The sequence below is a fragment of the Phocoena phocoena genome, chromosome 6, assembly GCF_963924675.1.
Source record: "Phocoena phocoena chromosome 6, mPhoPho1.1, whole genome shotgun sequence".
Taxonomy (NCBI): domain Eukaryota; kingdom Metazoa; phylum Chordata; class Mammalia; order Artiodactyla; family Phocoenidae; genus Phocoena; species Phocoena phocoena.
In genome coordinates this window covers 112,547,022-112,570,811 of record NC_089224.1, presented here as the reverse complement: position 1 = coordinate 112,570,811, position 23,790 = coordinate 112,547,022, and the positions used below count along the sequence as shown (strand labels likewise).

The 23,790-nt window shown below is 55.6% G+C and overlaps 1 protein-coding gene across 2 annotated transcripts in view; it reads left to right on the top strand.

The window, feature by feature from the left end:
- The window catches only part of COL5A1 (collagen type V alpha 1 chain), a 161,424-nt gene that overhangs the window by 22,039 nt on the left and 115,595 nt on the right, over positions 1-23,790 (top strand). For both annotated transcript variants that reach the window (XM_065879585.1, XM_065879586.1), the window contains exon 2: positions 18,884-19,051. In XM_065879585.1, the coding sequence (XP_065735657.1) occupies positions 18,884-19,051 (168 nt within the window). The remainder of the gene's footprint in view (positions 1-18,883; positions 19,052-23,790) is intronic.

The window sequence follows — 23,790 nt, the reverse complement described above, 5'->3', positions numbered from 1 at the left end:
CAGCTTTTCAGGAGTTCAGGAGAGAAGGGAAGCCTGTGACTCTGGAGCAGCTGGGGATGTGGGAGGTGACCTGGAGCTCTCAGCAGAGGCGGGGCGTGGACAGGTGGAGAGCAGCACGGGAAGCCTTCCAGTTGGCAGTAACGTAAGAGAAACTCCGTCTTGGAAACCCGGAGGTGGAGTGTTCACGTTTCAGGATATTTGGTTGTCCATTCAGAGATTCTACTAATTCTCCAAAATACCTCTGTTAACTTTTCTTGACTGTAAAAATAAGCACACTTCTTAGCAAATTTGGGAAATAGGAAACTATAAAAATGCCTTTTTCTTTCCTTTCTGTCTTAGTCTGTTTGGGCTGCTATAATAAAATACCACAACCTGGGTGGCTTATAAACAACAGAACTTTATTTCTCATAGTTCTGGAGGGTGGGAAGTCCAAGATCAAGATGCCAGCATGGTCGGGGGGAGGACCCTCTTCCTGGTTCATAGCTGGTGCCTCCTCGCTGTGTCCTCCCATGGTGGAAGGGGCAAGGGAGTTCTCTGGAGCCGTCGTCTTTGGGGGTCAGGATTTCACTCTCTGGATTTTGGGGGGGGGACACAGACTTTCCTCACATTTTCCCCTTTTCATGGCTGAGCTCATGTATAGAAACAGTGTTGTGTGTGCCTTCCTCGTGCACGCTTCCCGTGTCGTTCATTACAGACTCTCTGTAAGTATCTTCATGGCTTCCGACATTCCATCAGAGGCTTGCCTTGGAGTTCACTTAACTGTACCTCTCATGTTGGATTTGGGTCGTTTGTTGTTTGTGTTATAAATAACACTTGGATGAACATCTTCTGGTGAATCCTCTCTGGTTATTTCCTTAGGGTGGATTCCTAGACATTGACTCACTGCATCTGGGCACAAGAGTGTTGTAAAGCCCTTTTACTGCAGAATTACATTTCAGCCAAGGGTGGGCAGTTAGTGCCCCAGCTACTGTGCCCTGAGCACGGTTAATCCTCAGGTGCTGACCCCAGGTGGACCCCATGTGATAGGACCGGGGTTACCCACCCCCCTGAAAGCCAGTCAGTCCCCCGTTTCTCCTCCTGGGAAGCAGCAGGAAGCTGTCGTTTAATGCCTGGGACCTGGCGTGACCGTTGCTGGGCCTGTGGCTCATCCAGGTCGCTTGGGCCTTCCGCGCACTACGGTTTCCTCGTCTGGAGAATGGAGTGGCGCTTCCTACTCTACGGGGTCGTTGGTAGAAGTTGGATGATTAATAACAGTTATAATTCATGTGCGTGCCTAGCTTTAGGTACCTCCTCTCATGTAGTCAGAAAACCTAAGGGCATCTTCTAGAACCTACTAGACAGTCAATAGATGCTAATTGTCTCCCCTCCCCTTCTCTCCCTCTCTTGGGCCATCTGTGCATTTGCTGCGTGCCTGCTGTGGCTGGTTGAGTGAACAGTGATATCGGGGTCCAGCTTGGTAGGATCTTCTCCCCACCAAGGAGGTCACATTGAATGAGTGTGCTTGGCGTCTACACTGGAGGAGGAGGGAAGAGTGGGCTAGGGTGGGGCTCACATCTGGGGGTGCTACAGAGATGGGTGCAAGATTGGGCTGGCCTGGGCTGGGGTGGGGCAGGTGTGGAGGAAAGGGCAGCAGTCTCGTCACCTGGTCTGGGGCAGAGGATGTGTTCTTGTCCGTGGATCTTCCAGGAGTGGAAACGGGCTCCGTGTAGCTCTGCACTCTTGCCCTCCACCCACTTCCGGAAGGTGGATGGAGCTTTCTGAGACGGTGACCGTGACTCCTGGAGAGCCTGCGGCTGTCCACCTGGTGGAGGGGAGGGAGGGGACCCTGAAATCTGGTTTCGTCACCCCACTGAGTGTGGGGCCCAGGAAATTCAGCCGGGACCGGTGGTACGGACTCGTGGGTAGTGACTGTGGAAGTCAGGGCTCGGTCCTGCTTCCTGTATGTGGTGCCTCCCAGGGGAGTTGATGGAGTCCATGCACAGTTCATTTTGTGTCCACGTGGCTGGTTTTGAGGCCTAGTCAGAGTGTTTTGAAGGCTTTCGTAGCTCTAGTGATTGAAAGATGCCTTCTGGTCCCGGGGGAAGCACTGTGACATATTTCTCTAAAGGTCAGAGTGACCCAGTGCAATGTTCTTTTCCTTGAATCACATAATTGAATAAAGTCATTTCAGCGCTGAATACGTAGAACCACCTAGACACCAGGATGGTTCTGCAGCGTGTGCCCTGAAAGCAGCTCCATCTGCGGCTGTGTGAGGAACCGCACATTTGGACGAGTGTGTGAAGGCGTTGATGGTCCAGACAGTGGCTTCAATCTGGAGCGGGAAATATTGCTGTGACATTTAATAGGTGTTAAACCGTCTTCTATTTCCAAAGCTGGCTTTTCCAATGAGAATTTCAAGGCAAAGCCCAGCTGATGCCAGTGAAGGAAAATGAAGGAGCCCGACAGACGCGCTTGCCTCTTGTCCACACGTTAGTGCAAAAGGGCAGGGGCGAGCCGGCCAGGCCTGACGAAGGGGGCCCTGTGAGGACTCCTGGTGTGGGGAGGCCCACTTCAAATGTCAGAGTCTGGGAAGCATAGACAGTCCAGAGAAGTGCAAATGCGGTTCTGTCTTATAAAGACCAGTTAAACGTTGTCCATTATCAAGGCAAAGAACAAGAGATCTGTGACTATCTTGCATTTTTAGGTAGACATGGAGAGAGGACAGTTATTTAATCATATAATGCCATTTCCTGCTGGACGTCGATTGGCATTTATGATGCCATTAGTTTGTTGTACAAATACACGTCCATCCTAGAATTGTTAAGATAAAAATCCATCCTCATCATCCCTTACTTGTTTAAACCATGGTGCTAATGGTGCTGACGCTATGGTGGTTTCTGTTAAGTGCAGCCAGATAAATTACTAATTGAACATTTTGATGTATTTATTTTCCAGTATTTTTTCTACACCCGCTTTTACAAAACTGGGATCACATACTCCTTTGTAATAGTTTTAAATGAAAAATATGATGAGTAAGTCTGTGTAAATGGGGAGTAAAAGGGAACTTCTTCAATCTGATAAAGGATATTCATGTAAAATCCACATACTGAATGCTTTCCCCACTAAGATCAGGAAAAAAGCAAGGATGTGTGCTCTCAGCACACCTATTCAATATTATATGGCAATCCTAGCCCGTGCAATAAGGCAAGAAAAGGAAATAAAAGGCGTGTAGATTGTAAAGGAAGAACTAAAACTGTCTTTATTTGAAGACCACATGATTGTCTGTGTTAAAAATTGTAAGGAATTTACTCAAAAGCCTCTGCAGTTAGTGAGTAAGTTTAGCATGGTCACAGGAATCCAAATCAGTATACCAAAAGCAGTCCTAGGTCTAGATAGTAGAAATGAACAGTTAGAAATAGAAACTTAAACAGTGGCATCAAAAATATGAAATACTTAGAGATATATGTGATAAAATACCTGAAAATTATAAAACATCACTTAGAGATACTAAACAAGATCTGAAGAATTGGGTAGATATACCATTCTTATGGACAAAAACACTTAATATTGTCAAGGTATCATTTTCCCCTGAAATTGATCCACAGAGTCAGTGTGATGCCAGTTAAAATCCCAGCAAGCATTTTTAAAATGGATATTGACAAGATGATTCTGAAATTTATATGGAAATGCAAAGGACCTAAAATAACCAAAACAGTTTTGAAAAAGACGAATACTGGGGGACTCATGCTATGTGATTTTAGAAACTTTCATACATTATTGGTGGGAATGCAAACTGGTACAGCCCCTTTGGGAAACAGTCTAGCAGGTTTTTTTTTTTTGTTTTTTTTTTTTGCGGTATGCAGGCCTCTCACTGTTGTGGCCTCTCCCGTTGCGGAGCACAGGCTCCGGACGCGCAGGCTCAGTGGCCGTGGCTCACGGGCCCAGCCGCTCCGCGGCATGTGGGATCTGCCCGGCCCTGGGCACGAACCCGTGTCCCCTGCATCAGCAGGCAGACTCTCAACCACTGCGCCACCAGGGAAGCCCTCTAGCAGGTTTTTATAAAGTTAGTTGTACACCTGCCAGAGGGACCCAGCAATTCCACTCCTAGGTATTTACCCAAGAGAAGTGAAAACATATGTCCATACAAAGACATGTATGTGAATGTTCATATGCCATTTATCACCCCAAACTGGGGATAACCCATGTGTCCGTCCACTGGTAGATGGATAAACAAATAGTGACACATCCATACAATGGAATACTACCGGGCTGTAAGAAAAATGAATGCATGAAACAATGCAGATACAAATGAATTATGTCAAGTCAAAGAAGCAGGTACAGAAGACTGTATAGGCCATGATACTATTTATATGACACTGGAGAAAGGCAAAACTATAGAAACAGAAAAAAATTGGTGGTTGCCAGTGGCCAGCGGGTGAAAAGAAGGACGTAAGTTTTGACAAATGTATAGTCCGGTAGCCACCACCGTAGTCAGGATACAGAACATTTCCCTTACCTCGAAAAGTCTCCCATGTTCCTCTCCCCACCCCCTGGCTAGTTGGATGGGAGACAGAGGAGTCTTGATTGATTTAGATTTATTTAACTTCTAGTGACGTTGAATATTATTTATTTGTTTGCCCCCTCGTTTTATTAGTCACAGGAGTTTCATACATATATAAATTGTTTTTCTGTTACAAGTATCTCCTCTTCTTTGTTGCTTGCCATTGTTGTGGTTACCTATTCCTGCATAACTACCACCCCAAAATGTAGTGTCTAAAGTCGAAAGCAATCTTGTACTTCAGCAATCTTAGTTTGCTTGTGAATCTGCACCTGGGGCAGAACCTGGCAGAGATGGTTTGTCTGCTCCCATGACGTCAGGTAGAGGGGCTTGGCTGGGGCCGGATGGTCCATTTCTAAGATGATTTTCCCACACGGCTGGCGAGTCGGCCCTGGTTGTTGGCTGGGAGGTTGGCTGGGGCTGTTGGCTGGGGGCCTGGGTTTCTCTTCCTATGGGAGCCTCCCAGGGGCTGCTTGGGCTTCCTCACAGCATGGTGTCTGGTTCTAAAGAAGAGTATTCCAGACACAGGAAGTAGAGAGTGTCAGTTTCTTAAAGCCGAGATCCATAAGCTAGCAAGCACGCATCACTTCCACCACATCCTATGGGTCACGTGGTCACGGAGCCCACCTTCGTTAAAGGGAGGCGGCACAGATACCACCTGTTCATGGGCACTTGTGCTAAAGACTTTGTGGCCATTTTTAAACTGCCACACTTAAAACATATGCTTTAGCATTTTGTTTTCGTTGTTGTTGTTAATAAAATGGTGCACATTTTAGGTGGATGTAGACTTACAACATTTTTCGGGAGGAGAGGCACACAGAGAGGAGCAGACCCTCCCATTCGCCGTTCTACCAGTTCTCAGCCCCTTCCCAGGTGTACCCCCTTCACTGTTTGGCTGGTACTGTTCTGGGCATTTTCGTGTGTGCATTTACCTGGTGTGTTTTCAGATTACACAGACGTCTCTTATTTTAACATCCGAGGGATGTGGTGCTCTGGGAATGTTCGGTGACTCGCTCTTCTCCCGTAATGACATGTCTCGGCTGTCTTTCTGTGTCGGGCCGTCTAGATCAACCCCCTCCTGCAGAGTATTTCACAGATGAGCCTCCTGACTGATGGGCATTTACCTTGTTTCCAGTTCTATTACAGACGACACCGCCTTGGATGTCCTTGCGTGTATACAGGCCTTTGTGCAGGATTTCCCCTCAAAGGGGGGGATACCAGGTCCATCTATGTGTACAGCCTAATTGGAATGCTGTGTAATTGCCACCCCGCCCGAAAGGTTTCTCTCCCACTGGCGTTTATCTTGGGTCCCCAGAAGGCACCTTTGGACGTTGGTTGGTTTCATAATGACCGGTTGGTTGGGCGTTCCTTCATTCAGTACGCTGAGTGTCTGCCCCAGGCTAAGTTCTCTCCTCCGCTGTGATGAAGGGTACCACTGTCGCTTCTCTCAGGGAGCTCACAGGTGGGGAAGTGGCAGGGCTGCAGGAACACCAGCCTCCGTCCAGGGCAGACTGTGGTGGGGAGCTGGGGTGACACGGAGGAGGCACAGGCCCGCCCCGGTGTACGGTGGCCTCTTGTTCTCCTGGGTCTTCATGAAGCAAAGGGGTCTCCTGTGGCCACCACTTTGACTTGTCATTGTAACTCTCGAGGGAGGGAGGGAGTCTGGAGATCCAGCGTTTTCAGTGATATTAATTCCAGCGGCCTTTCACGGCTTCCCAAGAGAGGCAGGAGGCCCGGGGGTGGGGGGGTGGCGTGATGGAGCTGCTGTTGGTTGGGGTGTGCTAGCACTTGTTCCATCGTGGGTGTCACTGTCTCTAGTCCCGGGTCCTGAGGACTCCACTAACATGTGCAGGAAGCCCAGTCTCCTCCTGGGGACCCACTGGCAGCAAATGCACAGGTCAGCACAGCCAGGGCCCGGCCTGGCCTCTGCAGTGATGGGAGGGTGAATCCAGAAACGGCCTGGACCTTCCCCACATGCCAAAGCGCAGATGCCCATAGAGCATCGCTGAGTGAATGAAGCCCGCGTGGCAGCTCAGGCCAGCCTCAGGGACAGGTCCTGCTGGTCCCTTTCAAGATGCTGTCTGGGGTGGGGTGGTCTGGTCCACAGCTGGTGCGGTTCTGTAATTGGCCCGTACCCGTGTCCCTCCTTAGCACGGCTCCCCGGGTGCCCCGCCTGGGCGAGGCCCTGGATGCAAAGGGGCCTCTGCCAGTGTGACCCCAGCTGGCCCGATGGTAGCCAGCCCTCCCTCTGGGCCTCTTGGAAGCAGGTGGGGCTGTGCAGAGCCTGCCCGAGCAAACCCGGCCAACCCCAGCGTGTGGAATCTGGCGCTGGGTGCCATCTGCACCCCTTTCCTCCAGAACAAGGAGATAAATTACCTCTGAGGAAGCTGAGATTGGTCATCTGGTTCTGCGTCACGCCTGTGGGCTCCGCTCCTGGACCAGCCCCTGCTGGCAGCGCCGGCTCCGCTCCTGGACCAGCCCCTGCTGGCAGCGCCGGCCCTCTCTGCCTTGCACCATCGTTGGCAGTCAGATGCAGGATTGATGTCTGTGGCCGTGTCTGTTCTGTTCATAACCTTTGAGGGTTGACAGGGGAGAGGAACGTATATGCTCACACGTTTTTATAAAGGCAGGTGAAAAGCAGGGATGACCGATGAGAGGAAGAGGTGCGGAGTAGACGCAGGGAGAAGCTCGACATGCCCTTACTTCTCAGGGCTCCTGCCCCTCGGCTGTGACGTTTCCTCCCCGTTCGCAGTGGGGTCTAAGTCTGGTTGTAGCACCCGCAGCCGTCAGGACGGTGGGAGGGAGCCTGCTGTGTGTGGCCCAGCTGCATCCTGCCTGGATGTCCCCATGCTGCCCTACTGGGTGAGGGAGCATCTGAGCCTGGAACATTCCTCGCGTGGCCCCAGACTAGCTGAGAGGCCCCTGCCAGCTCCCGGCAGCCCCGTCTTCCTCTCTCCTCCTGCTGCAGGACTCCTTCCCAAGGGCTCTGCAGGTCACCTGGCGCTCGAGTGAGTCCTCGTGGGCGACATGACTTACTTCTAAGTAACCGCGTGTATGCTGAGGGGTGGCCAGGCTGGACTGTAGGTGCCCTCAGGCTGGGTGGTGGCACCTGCATCCCTTTGAAACCTGCGGAGGCACCACCAGCATCTGGGCTTAGTGTGGGATGATGTGGAGGTGCCAGGTGTCCAGACACTCGGGTCAGCCTCAACGAGAAGTGGAAGACGGCCATCACACCCCGGGGGAAGCAAGTTTCAGATGCGTCCCATCTCTGAATGCGGGGATGGGGGAGTTGCCTCCCCAGGGTGGCCGCCCCCTGGTAACATTGTGTTTATAAGCAGGGCGATGCCCTCGCCAGCTGACATTTCACCATAAAGTCTCCCAACCACCTGTCGAAAGCTGCTCAGAGCTCTTGACTTTCTGGCCAGGAGAGGAGAGCCGTGGGGCTGGGAGAGGGCCAGGAGCTGGGTGATCAACACCGTGCTCCAATTGCCAGGTCTGAGGCCCCTGCTGGTGATGAGGGCTGGGCGGCACGTCCTCTCTGTGGTCCGTTCTGCACTGCCTCACTCCCTGGAGGACCTAGAGCCCTGAGCACATACCACACGTTACCCCCAGGCAGGCCCTTCTCAAGGGTGCTTAGCCAGGGTGCAGCCTTTGCCTCTGCTCGGGGAGGAGGTTGCCACGGAATAAGATACCCGCATCACACGGGACTTCACCTCCGGCCCAGAGCGAGTGAGGCCACTAGGGCAGGGAGGTGGCCAGGTGAATGGCTGGTGTCTAAAATCTTTGAGAAGTGAAAGTTTATCAACTGAATCTTCAAGATGACGGCATTCCTTCCTTCACTCACTCACTCATCCATCCATTTATCCACGCATCCATCCGTCTGCTCAGTCATTTGTGAAGTCATGCTTCATCCGTCCTTTTTGTCATCTTTCCATTAATCATCTGTCCTTCTATCCTTTCTTCCATCTGTCCGTCCATCCATCCATCCATCATCCATCCTTCCATCCATATTTCCATCCATCCATCCATCCATTCATCATCCATCCTTCCATCCATCCATCATCCATCTTTCCATCCATCATCCATCCTTCCATCCTTCCATCCATCCTTCCATCCGTCCATCTTTCCATCCATCCATCATCCATCCTTCCATCCTGCCATCCATCCATCTTTCCATCCATCCATCATCCATCCTTCCATCCATCCATCATCCATCCTTCCATCCATCCTTCCATCCATCCATCCATCCATTCATCATCCATCCTTCCATCCATCCATCATCCATCTTTCCATCCATCCATCCATCATCCATCCTTCCATCCGTCCATCCATCCATCATCCATCTTTCCATCCATCCATCCATCCATCATCCATCCTTCCATCCGTCCATCCATCTTTCCATCCATCCATCATCCATCATCCATCCTTCCATCCTGCCATCCATCCATCTTTCCATCCATCCATCATCCATCATCCATCCTTCCATCCATCCATCATCCATCCTTCCATCCATCCTTCCATCCATCCATCATCCATCCTTCCATCCATCCTTCCATCCATCCATCCATCCATTCATCATCCATCCTTCCATCCATCCATCCATCTTTCCATCCATCCATCATCCATCATCCATCCTTCCATCCTGCCCTCCATCCGTCCATCCATCTTTCCATCCATCCATCTTTCCATCCATCCATCATCCATCCTTCCATCCGTCCATCCATCTTTCCATCCATCCATCATCCATCATCCATCCTTCCATCCTGCCATCCATCCATCTTTCCATCCATCCATCATCCATCATCCATCCTTCCATCCATCCATCATCCATCCTTCCATCCATCCATCATCCATCCTTCCATCCATCCTTCCATCCATCCATCATCCATCCTTCCATCCATCCTTCCATCCATCCATCCATCCATTCATCATCCATCCTTCCATCCATCCATCCATCTTTCCATCCATCCATCATCCATCATCCATCCTTCCATCCTGCCCTCCATCCGTCCATCCATCTTTCCATCCATCCATCTTTCCATCCATCCATCATCCATCATCCATCCTTCCATCCTTCCATCCATCCATCATCCATCCTTCCATCCATCCATCCATTCATCCTTCCATTCACTTCATCCCTGTGCCCATGTGTCCATCCTTCAGTGAGGGTTTACTGAGCATCCCATGTGGTACTTTGAAGAGACAAAGGAGAGACTGTGTCTCTGAGATGCTTTCTCAGTTGATGTTCCGACCAGTATTTTGATGAGGTAGAAAGTAAAACAAGAGAGGCGTCCTCTGACCTGTCATTCTTCTCTTAGCCCGGGGTTTTGAGCTTCTCCGCCATCCCTTGACGGGGGAGGTTGAGGATCTTCTTTCCATCCCAGGCTTTCCCAGGGTCCTGAACCTCTAGAAAGAGCAGGTTCTCGCTGCCTTGGAGCGACCTGGCTCCACCCTGTCACTGCTGCCGTGCTGTCTGCTGTTCCCTCCCTGGAGGGAGAGTGAGCTCGGCAGTGGTTTCTCTGGAGGTGTCACGGGAGCACCCTGCCCTCTCTCCTCCCCGAAGTGTCGGGGGAGACGGGAGACTTTGCCGCCAGACAGCTGCTTGCATCCCAGTAGGACCTGGGATGACTCACCTGACGTCTCCCAGCCTGAGATTCCTCATCTGCAGAGGCAGATGCCTACTTGGTGAGCTGTCTTGATGACTAAGGGAGCGGAGAGCTCAGGGTCCAGCTGCGCCTCCCCCAGGCTGGGTGCCACTGCCCATCAGCCCTGCTCCAGACCCCTGCAGCCATTGTCCTGGTGCTGCCTCCTTGCCAAGTGACCCCTCCCTGTCACCAGGGCCACGTGGCCCACAAGGGGGTTGGGTCAGCATCACGTCCACTGCACCCTAACCCGGGTGTTCTGTGTCACCCCTGGGGGCACGGGGGAGGCCAAGTCAGGCGGGTCTGCGGGGATGATGACACACAATGGCGCTGTCTCCTTCGGTAAAAATCCTCCCAGAAGCCCTGCTGGTGGGTCCTCAGCCCTTCTTCAGAAACGGAAAAATGGACCAGAGGCAAGGGACAAGCGCACTGTCACCGGCCCCCGTGGGCCCGAGCTGGGCTCATTGGCGGCCATTCCTCGTCCCCAGGAAGCGACACAGATGGACAGGAGGTCAGAGATGGTGTGAGGCAGGCGGGGTTTAAGCAGGGGATGGAGGGGCTCCCCTGCCTGGTGGGCAGGCCCCTCACGTCCATTCCCGCTGGGCACCCTGGCACAGGCCAGGCAGAGCTGGGCTCGAGCCTAGCCCTTCCATCCTCCAATCCGCCACTCTCTGCTCTGCCGAGCCTCAGAGGCCTTCAGGCGGCCCCCCAGCCTGAGCAGGGCGGGTGCGCTGGGCACTGCACCCCCCGGGGATGCTGCTCACGGGCATTGTGTGACGTGTGGCGTGGGTGAGGAGTGTGGGCCCCTGGGAAGTGCTGGGGTCAGAGGGCTGGGTGCCCTCGAGGCCGGGCAGAGGAGAGGGAGGTTCTAGGGGACCCACCGAGGAGAGCTAAGGGCGGTGGTCTTTGTCAGCGCAGGAGCCTGTCAACCTGTGGCCACGGCCCGAGCTCCCCTGCGCTGGGCTCAGGTCTCTGCCCCTGTGACATCCCTGGGTGAGTGGCAGCCGGGGAAGGTCCGGCAGGGGATGGCCACCCAGTGTCCTGCCTCACCTGCCCCCGGCCCTCCCCTTCGCTTTGTTCCCACAGTGGGGTCATTGAAGAAGAATTTTGTTCGGAGCCTCCAAAAGCAGCCTGTTTGCTTTCCAACCTGCTGGGCTGACCTTCCCGCCAGGGCCACGTGCTTTGTGCCGGAGCCCCGCGGGGAGGGCTGGTGGGGAGGGGCCCTGGCCCGGGGTGAGGGGGGCCTCGGCTCTCCCCACCCCACTCACTGGCCGTCCCTCGGTCCTGTAAGAGCCGTGACTCTTTTTTGCTTCCGGGAAGCGTAAGATGGGATCTAGCAGGGACAGCAGGAAGGGCAGGTGTGTTTCGCGGGGGAGCCTGCTGGGCGCCCCGCAAATGCAGAACACATGCTCCCTTCGGTGGGAGTTACCGTGAGAGCCGGCCGGGTGACAGGGCTTCAGCAGGGACACGCCAGGCCGGGCCCCCGCCCTCCTGAGACTCGCAGCCCAGGAAGGCAGACCCACCTCACGCAGGGAATTAGGTGTATTTATACTTAGGGAACGACAGACACACCAGGGCGGTGAGGGCAGTGAGGGCAGTGGGGCTGCGGTTTCGGGGCCCGTCACCAGCTCCGTCTTTCATCTGCTGGTGCCGCGTGGAAGGGAGTTCAGGACTGGGGTGGATCAGAAGCTGCGGGCGGCTCTGTACCCGCCTGCTGTGTGAACTCGAGATGGCCACACCCCTTCTCCACACAGCTCCTCTTGCAGAAGAAAGGTCATCAGCCTGGGTGTTATTTATGACCCCCTCTAGCTCTGAAATTAGACAGTTCAGAGAATTTTGAAGACGGAACGGAATGGCGTTGACCTTGGAGTGAGCAAAAGCCTCTTCGCCCCCGCCCCTCTGCCGGCACCCCCGTCATGCACGTCCGGCTTGCTCTTCTCCAGCGGCCCCCAGACGCTGGCAGGACCGGGCCTCAGGCTCGGGGTCGAGGGCTCGGCATGGCAGGTGTCGGGCTGTGTGCTTGGGAGGACGGGCCACGGAGCTCCAGGGCCGGGGAGGCCGGATCAGCAGCACGGCCCCTGGGGTGCCGGGGACTCAAGCTGGCTTCACCTTACCCAGCAGCGCTGCCTGGGACCCGGGGTCTGGAATGTCCTGTGCATGCGTTGCCAGGGCCGTGGCCTTCCCAGACCAGCAAAGGCAGGTATGGGATGGGGGCTGTGCAGACGGTGAGCGGGACGCGGGGCGCTGAGGACGAGGTTGCCTCCGCATGGGACTCGGTCACGGGTTACCTGGTGGAACCTCAAGGCGCACCGCAGGCAGTTTTGGTACGTCACAGACTCCTGCCTGAGCCTCTAGGGTGGAGGGGGACGGTGACCGAACACACTGTCTGGCCTGGGCTTCAAAGGCGGTCTTCACCCACAGCACGTGCTGAAGAATATTCGTAGCTTATTGGGGGAAAAGCAGAAACAGGAGCGGAGTCCGAGCCAGTGCAGACCCTGGCAAGCCTCGTTCAGGAGGCCTGACTCTCAGGATCTCGGCCCAGCTCCTTCCCAGCACGTGGAACGGTAGCGTGTCCCCTGCTTGCAGCTCAGTGTCACTCCGAGAGTTAAGTCCAACGCGATACGGTGACAGCGCGCCAAGGTGAGGTAGCGGCAATGTTCAAGTTGTCACGCCCCCCTCTCTGCCTGTCATACGTAAGAGCTGTGGGTTTGCTCACTTAGTCTTTCAACAAACGTGGCTGAGGGCCCGGTGTGTACAGCAGCTTCTGCACGGCTGGTGACTAAGCTCCATCCGCACCGGTGTCCCCACTGAGACCTGGGGACATTAAATTCGGTGAATCATTAAACCATGGAAATGGCTCCCTCTCCCTGGGCCTCTGGGCTCAGGTGGGTCTTTCTGGCTGAGTCACTTTTGTTCTGAACCCCACCTCCCACATCAAGCTCTGAGGGCTGAGGAGGGCTGGGGGGGATGAGGTGCCGATGTCAGCACTTGGTGAGGAGCCCCCAACCCCGGGCGTTCTTGTGCCCTGGGGCTGGCAGAAGACTGGTGGCATTGGTCGGCAGCGCCCGGCCGGAACATTCTGATACCACTCTGAGGACGCGTCCTTTGTAGCTCAGGGTGGTGACCCCAAGTCCTCTCCCTACTTCCCCTCCTCCGCCCGTTCCTGAAAGCGGGCTGTGACTTGGCATTGTTGGCAGAGAAACATTCTTCCATGAGGGGCTCTCCTCGCAAAAGAGGAGCTGCTGAGCCCGAGATGGACCCTCACGCCTGGGCAGGCTGGCGCCCTGGCCTCAGTGGCCCCTTCCTTGCTCTGAGCACAGTGGAGGGGTGTCCAGAAGCCAGCTGACTGCCAGAAACCAATTTAAATTCCTGCTAAAAGCAGTCACCTGATTCCACCTGCTCGCCTAGGTGCTGGATGCCCTCGCCAACCCCCCGGCAGCTCTGCTAGTTCTGGGCAGGGGAGCGGAGCATTGGGCAGACGCAGTGGTGCAGTCCCCGGCTGTGTCACCAGCCAGCTGGCTACTGGAGCTTGATTCTTCTCGGCGGGGGTGTGTGCCGTGTCCTCCAGGCTCACCAGTGTGGTTTTAGTCCTGCCATCTCTGGTTCCACATGCCGGGCCGCAGTGACCCCCTGGTGGTCCAGGTCATGAGTGTCCCGGGCATGCAGCGTGCTGCAGTCATTCTGCATGGCTGCTTTGGCATCTCGTGTCCTGCAGCTGTGAAATGAGGGCCGGCAGGACGCTGGGTGACATGGAGTTCTCTTATTCCGTTATTCTGTGTCCGGAGGAGCACAGGGCGGCTGACTTGTAGGGATGATTGTGGGAGTGCCTTTTGGGGGAGGCAGAGAGGCCATCTTGGTGTGGTTGGTGGAGACGTTGCCATTGGCGGTTGAAATGTCTGACTGCCTAGCAGGCCAATTGTAAAATTTGTTTCTGGGACATCTACCTCCTGATTCGCACCATTCACATGTGTCCATCCATCCGTCCGTCCATCCATCCGTCCATCCACCTGTCCATATGTCCGTCTTTCCATCTGTCTGTCCATCTGTCCATCCATCTTTCCATCCATCCATCTGTCCATCCGTCCATCTGTCCGTCCACCCGTCTATCCATCCATCCATCTTTCCTTTCATCCATCCGTCCATCCACCCGTCCGTCCATCCACCCGTCCATCCGTCCCTCCACCCGTCCATCCATCTGTCCATCCATCCATCTGTCCGTCCACCTGTCTATCCATCCGTCTGTCCATCCATCCATCTTTCCTTTCATCCATCCACCCGTCCACCCATCCATCACCCATCCATCCATCGATCCATCCATCCGTCCATCCACCCGTCAATCCATCCGTCCATCCGTCCATCGACCCGTCCATCCATCCGTCCATCCATCCATCCATCCGTTCGTCCGTCTATCCATCTGTTTGTCTATCCATCCGTCTATCCATCCGTCTGTCCATCCATCCATCTTTCCTTTCATCCATCCATCCGTCTATCCATCTGTCCATCCACCCGTCCACCCATCCATCACCCATCCATCCATCGATCCATCCATCCGTCCATCCGTCCATCCACCCGTCCATCCATCCGTCCATCCGTCCATCCACCCGTCCATCCATCCGTCCATCCATCCATCCATCCGTCCGTCCGTCTATCCGTTTGTCTATCCATCCATCTGTCCATCCATCCATCCATCCTGCACTTCTATATATATATATCTTTATTGAAGTCTAGTTGTTTTACAACGTAACACAACAACGTTGTGTTAGTTTCAGGTGTACAGCGTACACTTCTATATTTGAGCTTCTCCTTTGTGCCACTGCTTTTCAGGGCCTTCATGCTGCCCTTCTGGCATAGGGCAACTGGAACTCAACTCTACGTTTCCAAATCCTTTCTCAACTGCCCCCTTTCTGCCTTAAAACTGACCTCTCCGGCATCCATTCCTTTACGGGTCTGGGGGTGTAATACCTGGTTACATCTACGCGGTCTCAGGCAGGTTCAGTGCACAAGCAGAAAGGGAGCAGCAGGCTACTGTAGGGGAAGGAGACTGAGTGCAGGAATCGGGGGCTTACACAGCCACTGGCAGAGCAGGAGTGGTGGGGTCACCAGACCCCCCCCCCCACTCATGGTCACACCACCAGAGTGGGAGGGCACCCAGACTTCAAGAAGTCTGCAAATGTCAGTGGACCCCGTGACGTGGTCCCAGACCCTGCAAGAAGAGGGTTTCTTTCTCTCCCGTTCCAGCTCCGCTCTGAGTGTGGAACATAATTTTCATCCCGAGCCCTCCCCGCAGAGGAGTCTGGGAAATGTAGTTTTCAGCCACCCAGGCTCCGCGGAACAGGAAGACACTGGAAGAGCCTGAGTGAGCCCAGGCCTGGTGCCCGCCGCTCCTGGGGGCTCCCAGCGCGGGGGCGATCCCTGTCACGACCAGGGTTACGTGGAAGCCACCAGGCTCTGTTTCCACGAAGCCCTTGGAGCTGCCTTGCTCATGTCACCTGTGGTTCTCAGGTGGGGAGGGGCCCCCGGTAGGGTGCACGGGCTGCACAGTCAGTTCCTTTTCTGTCTTCCCTGAACCAGTGGACCACGGTGTTCCCCAGGGAGCCCCGGGACATTCTCTGCTCGGAGGGAGGAGCCAGGAGAAGGCTCTGGTGTCCCAGGAACTGTGCTGGGCTGTTTCCCAGAGGAAGTAGCCCAGAGATGTTCTCCCTGGGCGGGGGATGCTGGGCTCAAGACCCCGCCCACTTGTCCCCAAAGCTGGTGCTGTCTCCCAGCGGAATTCTTGCGCTGATAGAGGAACCAAGGCTCCCAGTTCAAAGAGGGGGGGGGGGGTCTCTGGCGTCCCCAGGGAGGAGAGACCATGGAAGCCATTACCACACTTTTTATAAAATGAAGAAAATACTTTTTTAGCTCTGGCACAAGCAGGAGGGGTGGCATTGGGCCTGGAAATGTTGGCGGCCTTTTCAGCTTGTTGCAACAGAGGTCCGTAAACATGGCCTGGAAAGCTTCTGGGAAACAGCTCTCTCTGCTGGCCATGGAAGAAGCAGGTCCTCAAGCCTGTGCATCTGGGAAGAGCATCACGTCTGTTGGGATGTGAGTCCCAGACGCCCAGCCCGGATCTTTGATGCCTCTCCTGGCCACAGCCAACCTTGGAGCCGACCGTCTCAGAGATGAGCCAGAGCTTGGCTGTGTCACAGGGCAGGTGAGCCAGCGGCTGGCACGGCCATCTCTCCCCATAGGCCAAGTCGAGGCCTTGGGCTGTGCCAGGCACCTGCGTCTGGCTCTGCTTCTGATGTCAAGTGGACAAGCTTCTGGTTGGGGGGCGGGGGCGCAGGGTGGGAGGGGTCGCTGGTGCCAAGCGCTTCGGAGGTGCCACCCACGCGCAAGGGGCTGACCCCCCTGCGTGGGGGGAGGGCTCTGGGCAGGAGCTTGAAGCCCCCCAGGAGAATCAGAGAGGCCCTGAGAAGCAGCAACTCTATTCGTGGTGGACGCCAGCCTGGACCAAGGGTGTCCTGGGTCCCTACCGTGCCCCTCCCTCTGCAGAGTTGGGAAACCCTCATCCCCCAGGTTTCTGGTCCCTTGATTAAAGTGACAGAGGTATGCCGGCAAGCTGAGTTGTAGAAATGACACCGCTGGAGCAGGGGACCTCAGAACCCTGGAATCTGGGCATTACGGTGCCTTGCAGGGAACTGTGGGCGGGGCCGGGGGTTGGTGTGTGTTTAGTGATGGAGAGCAGCTTCAATTCGCTTCCACCCTGGTCCCCCTCAGAGCCTGGCCCAAACTGCCGTCCTATCCTCATGCCCAGCTCCTCATGGTGGGGACGGCCTACAGGGCACCGTCCCCCCGTTCCTCTGGCACCGTCCACCATGCCTGCCCTAAACGCCCTGCCCGGCACCTGCTCCCCTTCCAGGCTTCCATCTGGGTGATTCTCTTGCTAAGGACTTACCTGGACACGCAGCGGGGCTGCATGGCCACCCACCCCCGACAGCTGTGCTGGGTTCCACATGCAACAGCTTGGCTGCAGGATTGCTCAGAACCCGGCCAAGGGGAAACCGGCCTTGGTGGTCCTTTCTCACCTCCAAAGCTTTCACCCTTGTTAAAAAGGTGGAACTTTCCTCTTGAGCGAGTCCCAGGCATGTAACGACCCTCTGGGGAGGAAGGTCAGTGGGCCGGGGAACTGAATAGTTAAGGAGCCCAGAGACCCCAGGGGCAAGCTTGTGTCAGCCCGCTGTTGCACCCAGCAGTCGATGTGGACTTTTAGTAGCAAGTGTCAGCATCTAACCCAAATTGGTATAAGCATGATGACAGCCTGTTGGTTTGTGTAGATGAGTTTTCTTCAGGCACGGCTTGATCCAGGAGCCCAAGCTGTGTGGCGGGAGTCTGTCTGTCCACATCCTCAGACAGGCGCTCCCCCAACCCCCAGAAGACAGCCACCTGCAGCTGTAGGTTCATCATCCATGAGTGAAGGCAGCAGAGCAGAGAGGAAAAAGCCCCAGGATGGAGCTTCCTTGGCCTGGTCCAGTCACATGCCCAGCCCTGGACCAAGCCCCAGGGACAGGGTGGTGCTGTGCTCTGATTGGCCAGAGAGGCCCACATGCCCCAGTGGAGGCGGTGTGGCAGCCCCACCCACACCCACATGGATAGGCGGGTGCTGGCCACTGGGTTCCCCAAAAGCCCAGCTGCACAGATGTCCTGTCACGCTGACTCCAAGTTCGGGTTTACTTTCTCTGCCTGGACTCCCAGGACTCTTGTTTGTAAAGTAGCGTGAGCTGAACTTTCCACACGGAACTGGCTTTGTTTAGGGCAGGGGGGCGTGTGGATCGCAAGCCTGTGGTCCTCACAGCCTGGAGGGCTGGGGTCTTTCTGACGTGGTTGGGGCATGTGCAGGCACGTGGAGGCTATGTTTTGCATTTGTGGGGGACGGTTGAACTCACCAGAATGTCAGCCTCTCCCCTGCCATCAGGGGCTGCTCCCTTCTCTGCGGGGCCCTGGAGGGAGGTCAGGAACTTTCCGGAAGCGATGCAGGGACCCGCCCCTCTCTTGCTCTTGGTTCTGCGCTGTCTTGCCCTGTATGCGCCGGTCTTCTGGGGGCAGATAGGATCTGGCTATCTGTGTAAACTGTTATGGGGAAATTAAGTTTTAATTGGATGAGGGTGGGGGATAAAATGTGCCCCGGGGCATGCCCGCTGTTCTCGGTGGCACCCAGGAGGGGCACGCGCTCCGGCAGTTACATAACAGATTTCGTGAGCTGTCAGTCACTCCCGTTTCGTGGGACCAGCCTTTATAAAGCTGCTTCCATCAGCTGTGGGATCTAACACCGCCTTTCAGCTTGTGTTTGGGGTGGGTCTTCTTTGACACGAATGAGGAGAGGTGTCCGGGAACCCGGGGCTTGTACGGCACTTGGGGAAACAAAGAGCAACGTGAGTGCAAAATCAGGGAGGCTTTGCTCCTGGTGGGTGACTGCTTGCAGGGACCAGGTCGGGAACATTTCTGGCCGTGTGCATTTCTACAGAGTGGGGTGTCCTGCCCCCAAGAGCACCGGTTTCTGAGCTGATCCCTTGGTATCTTATCTCCTGAGTGTCAGAGATTGAGGTGTGGATGAAGGGAGGTGGTGAAGGTTGGTTTCCAGCTCATCTAAACCCTCTGGGGGCTCACCCCTTGGGCACGCCCTTCCTGCCCGTGGCTAACCTGCAGCTCCTCTTTGTCCTTTCAGCTCAGCCAGCAGATCTCCTGAAGGTTCTAGATTTTCACAACCTGCCTGACGGAATAACCAAGACCACAGGCTTCTGTGCAGCATGGCGGTCTTCCAAAGGCCCGGATGTCGCTTACAGGGTCACAAAAGATGCCCAACTCAGCGCGCCCACCAAGCAGCTGTACCCTGGTAAGAGATGGCGTGTGTGCCTGGTGGGGTGCGGCTCCATCTCCCGCCCCCAGCCAGGGAGCAGAGCCGGGAGCCGGTGGGGTGGAGAAACGTGCTTGGTTTTCCGCAAATGAGCCTGGTTTGATGTCAGGATAGTGAAAACACAACCCAGCACCCCTCACCGTCCACCACCAAAGGGACAGCGGGGCCACATCTGTTGACACTGCTTCTCCAAGCAGGTGTCTCTCCAGCTGTGGACAGGCTGTCAGCGCTCCAAAGGCAAAAAGGAGATGGATGGTTCCCGGGTGACGGGGTTAAGAGAAACCCTGGGGTCACGGGAAAGGAAACGCTTCCAGACAGAAGCTTAACTGGGGGCGAGGACGTTAAGAGACACGTGAATCAGACGTCATGGCTGCCAGCAAGAGAGTGCAGGCTCTTAATGAGAATCCATTGCCCAGTGTCACGTCGCTGCTTTTAGTTACGTACCCAGAGCGGGAGGTGACGTTTGCTGCTCGAATGCAGCATCCGGGTGGTCCCTGACGGCCCCCCTCACACCCTCGGGGCCTGGACCGGCTGACTAGGCCCAGGTTTGATTACCTCTCCCTCCACCTCAAAGGAGTTCTTCTTCCTGACTCACATCAGAAAGGGCCCAGGGGACCTTGGGCGGACGAACTCACCTCAGGAGGTGTCTTGCAATCATTAGAAGACCGTACGTCATCGTTTTGGTGACTGCATTATGCACCCTGGACGTTGAGCCCTGAATCGGGCAACCTTTTGACAAGTAATGGCATCTGTTTCATCACATCCCCCCTGGGGCCCAGAAGGACACACTCCTTCAGGGGCTGCATTGGGCTCCCTCTAACCCTTTCACTCATAACTCTGCTTCACCCCAGCTGTTTTCTCAGCTTTCCTTTAAATCCAGTGGGGACTTTTAAGGGTTTGTCTCTGCGAGAGGGGCAGGGTCTGCTCTTTCCAGGAATGTCATTTGGGGTCGGTGAGATCTGTCCGGGGCCCTGAGCCCCATCGCTATCTTAAAGAGCCCCCCCACTTTACCGCCTTTGGGAGCCAGACATCCCCCTTCCAGAGCGTTTGACCATCCTTGAAGGCAGGGGCCACTGCCAGGGCTCCTGGGTCACTCGCCACAAAGAACCGCGGGGATTTCACTTTCCCTCACGGCCAGAGGAGTGTTCCTTATCCTTTCTTGGGGCCAGCGTATCTTTTAGAATCACCCAGAAGTTGTCTGCTCGCCCGCCCCGAGTCCCCAGTTTAGAATTCCTGTCCTAGGGGGACTGAGGGGCTGGGGGCAGGGGAGGCTTGTGAGAGCTGACGGCCCCAGACAATGGTGACTGCACTTTGGGACAGACACCCACTGCCTGACGTGTGTGTGACGTGGTCACCTTCCAAGGCCGTCCTGTGGAATTAGGTGTCCTACCTCGAGGTCGTCTGTAGTTGCTTTGCTGAAAATTAGCTAAATCTGATCCCTGCCACCCAGTTCAGGCTCACAACCAATTCATCGGAGTTAGTATCCCTGCCCACCCCCCGGACCCCGGTTATCTTGGGGCGAGAAGTGTCAGAGGGTCTCAGAATACAGGCCAGTTATTGGAGATCTGGTATGGATTCCTCAACAGCAGACAGGGATCTATTTTTTTTTTTTTTTTTTTTTTTTTTGCGGTACGCGGGCCTCTCACTGTTGTGGCCTCTCCCGTTGCGGAGCACAGGCTCCGGACGCACAGGCTCAGCGGCCATGGCTCACGGGCCCAGCCGCTCCGCGGCATGTGGGATCCTCCCAGACCGGGGCACGAACCCGCGTCCCCTGCATCGGCAGGCGGACTCTCAACCACTGCGCCACCAGGGAAGCCCAGGGATCTTTTTTTTTAAGCCCACATTTTTCCTAACCTGTCAAATTAGGATATTGATTCGATCCTCAAAGAGTTTAAAAGGCTGTTACAGGGCCTTCTAGCCATCATTAGCTTATGGGGTACAATGGGTCCATATATAATGATTGTCTCATTAATGCCAAATAGAACTGGAGGTCTTTGGGGATGATTTAAGTGGGAACTTCTGGGGGGTCTTTTCTGCAGGCCCCAGGGTTGATGAAGCCACACAGCCTCTCTGGCCTTTCCTCTTGCTTGGCCCCCTGGGAGCCGTGGCGTCGGGCTGCGTTTTGGATGCTGTGTCTGCTGGGCAGCTGCAGAGGGAAGGGGTGGTGTGGTCAGGTGGCCCCAGCCGGGCCGAGGCCGTGGTGGCCTGAGTTGAGCATAGACGTTTTAAACGTCTCAGTGCAAAGGAGGTCTGGGTCCGCGTGACCTCTCCGTAATGAGAAAACCCCCATCGTTCTCCCGAGAGGCCACCTGGATTCTCTGGGGACGCAGGCGCCCCTGTGCAGGCCGGGTGAGTCTGGGTCGTGGATGCGGGCTTGGGGGCCAAAATTGAGCAGGGATCTGGGAGCCTTTGCAGGACCCGTCCCCCTTCCCCAGCCCAGACGCCGGCCTCACCCAGTCATTGATTCTCCCACTTTGTACAGATCGCCTGCGATCCAGGCCGTTTCTTTTGGGGAAATCAAGGTTCCTTGGGCTGGGGTTCTTCAGAGGACTCGCCCCCTTCCCAGCAGGTGAAGAGAAGCAGTTTGGTGTTCTCTGCACTTGCCGGCAAGACGGGGCCTACTGTTCCTGCCCGATCCTAAGGGGATTTTCTAGTCTCGCTTAGAGCCTGTAATCCGGGTTCTGAATCACCAGGGCCAGGAGTGCAACTCCAGGTTACTGACCTTGACGGTTGGTGCTGGGTGGTCCTGACACTGGGTAGACCAGGCCGTAAGGACTAAAGCGGAACCCGGGACCGTGACGCTTTGGGAGAAGTGGAGGCCACAGACAAACCGGAGAGGGTTGCACAGCTTGCCTGGAGCGGGGCGTTTCCTGGGCCTCTGCCTGCGGGCGTGGGGGGCAGCACGTCAATGTAAGGCTGGCCTGAGACCCTAGAAGAAGCCGTCATGGGCCCTCCCTGAATGCAAGAGGCAGGCGTGTCCCATGAGGCTGCCCCGGCCCCTGGGGCTGTGCCCCTGTGTCCCGGCACCACGGGCCTGCAGCCATCACCGAGGTCCAGCCATCCCCTCCGAAGACATCCAGGCAAGCCAGCCTCCCTGTGGTCACGCGGCCCGCTCCTCTGCTCTCGTGCCTAGGATTGGGGTCCTCTCCCCATTTCGCACTCCCTCTGGTAACTTCGGGGCCGCTGAGACTCCCTTCCTGCTCAGGTCTGAGACGGGGCCTGGGCATAGTTACGCCTCCCGCTCACTCTTCCGCCTTCACTCCAGGCCTGCCCTGCACCGTGGGGCGGGACCTCCAGAATCCGCCTCTGTCCAGCAGAACCTGTAACTGTTGGCTTAGTGGGGTTCAGTTTAGTAACAGATGCACTTATTAAACGCCCACTGTACACCTAAGCTGCTCCGTGTCTTTGGGCTTCAGCCCGGGTGGAAAGGAAATGGTCTAAGGAAGTAACTGGGCCTCTTGCTCAGCTCACCCCTCAGTTTTGACTTCTCTCTGAGAAACAAAACATGAAGCGTTGGATAGCAGACGAGTTTCTCCCAGACAGTGTAGCTTATAAAGCGTGTCAGCGTCCGGCTCATGTCCAGACGAGAATGAACGGTCTCTCTACAGTGACGACAAATCCTTTGTTATTTTGCCAGGAGGGAGATGAACATTACACGTAATTTCTCCTTTCAGCTTATCTGAGCTGAGAACGTGTGTTACTGTAGCGATTTAAAAATTGGGAGGCAGCGTCTGAATGAGTCGGGAGCGAGGGCGTTCGTGGTCCTGGGTGGTGCGTCACGCTGCAGGGAGGGGGAGGGGCACTCCCACGTCCGCTCTTCTCATTATCTGAGGCAGGGGGGTGACTGTAAGAGGCATGGAGTCATCACGAAGTGGGGACGGGAGGCAGGCAACCCGGGAGGCAGGCCACCCTTTGAGATGAGAGTGAGGGGCTCACGGACTCACATGGTGATTGTAGTATATCCTGGACGTGAGCAGGGACCTCTGAGATGCTTGGGGTAAGACACCACCCTGGGCCCCTTAGTGCCCGCTCACCCCCAGGGACCAAAGGGCCACCACTGAGGTCCTGGCCTGGCTGGGGTCTCCCCCTGGGGCCTGCACGCAAACGCCCTCCCCTACCACGGCCGTTCGCTCAGGGCGGGATCTCTGATTCCCTCTCACATCCCACGTGTAGAGGGCAGCGTGGAGGGACAGCTGTGACGGTAGTGGCCTCCACAGGCCTCTTTCCAAATGGCTTCCTGTCCGTGGAAGGGCAGCCTGAGTTGGTCCCTCAATGAAGCCAGCCTTTCCTCAGACAGATGACCACACTGACCTCCTCACCCTCCACCTGGACCTGGCAAACTTTGCTGGATATGGTGGCGCTCAGACATTTGCTGAACATCTGCCCCTTGATCAAACTGTTCCTGCAGCCTTTCCCTAACAGCACATGGCCAAACCTACCCCCTCCCCGGGAGCGGAGGCATCCGGCTGGTTCCTGCCCCGGGGGATGGGCTGGGCCACGGTGCTGAGCGCAGCAAACAGACCCCAACTTCTAGCTCCTTAACACGGGGCCAGATTCTGCCCAGGCTGTGAGCCTTGGGCCTTTCCAGATCCGCACCTTAGCCAGAGCTTTGGGGGCCGTGGGATGGATTTCTCCACCTGCTCTCCATCACGGCCTTGAAAACTCACACAACTCTGTTGGCTTTTGGGGTTTGGTTTCTCTGCCTGAAGCTGCCGTGG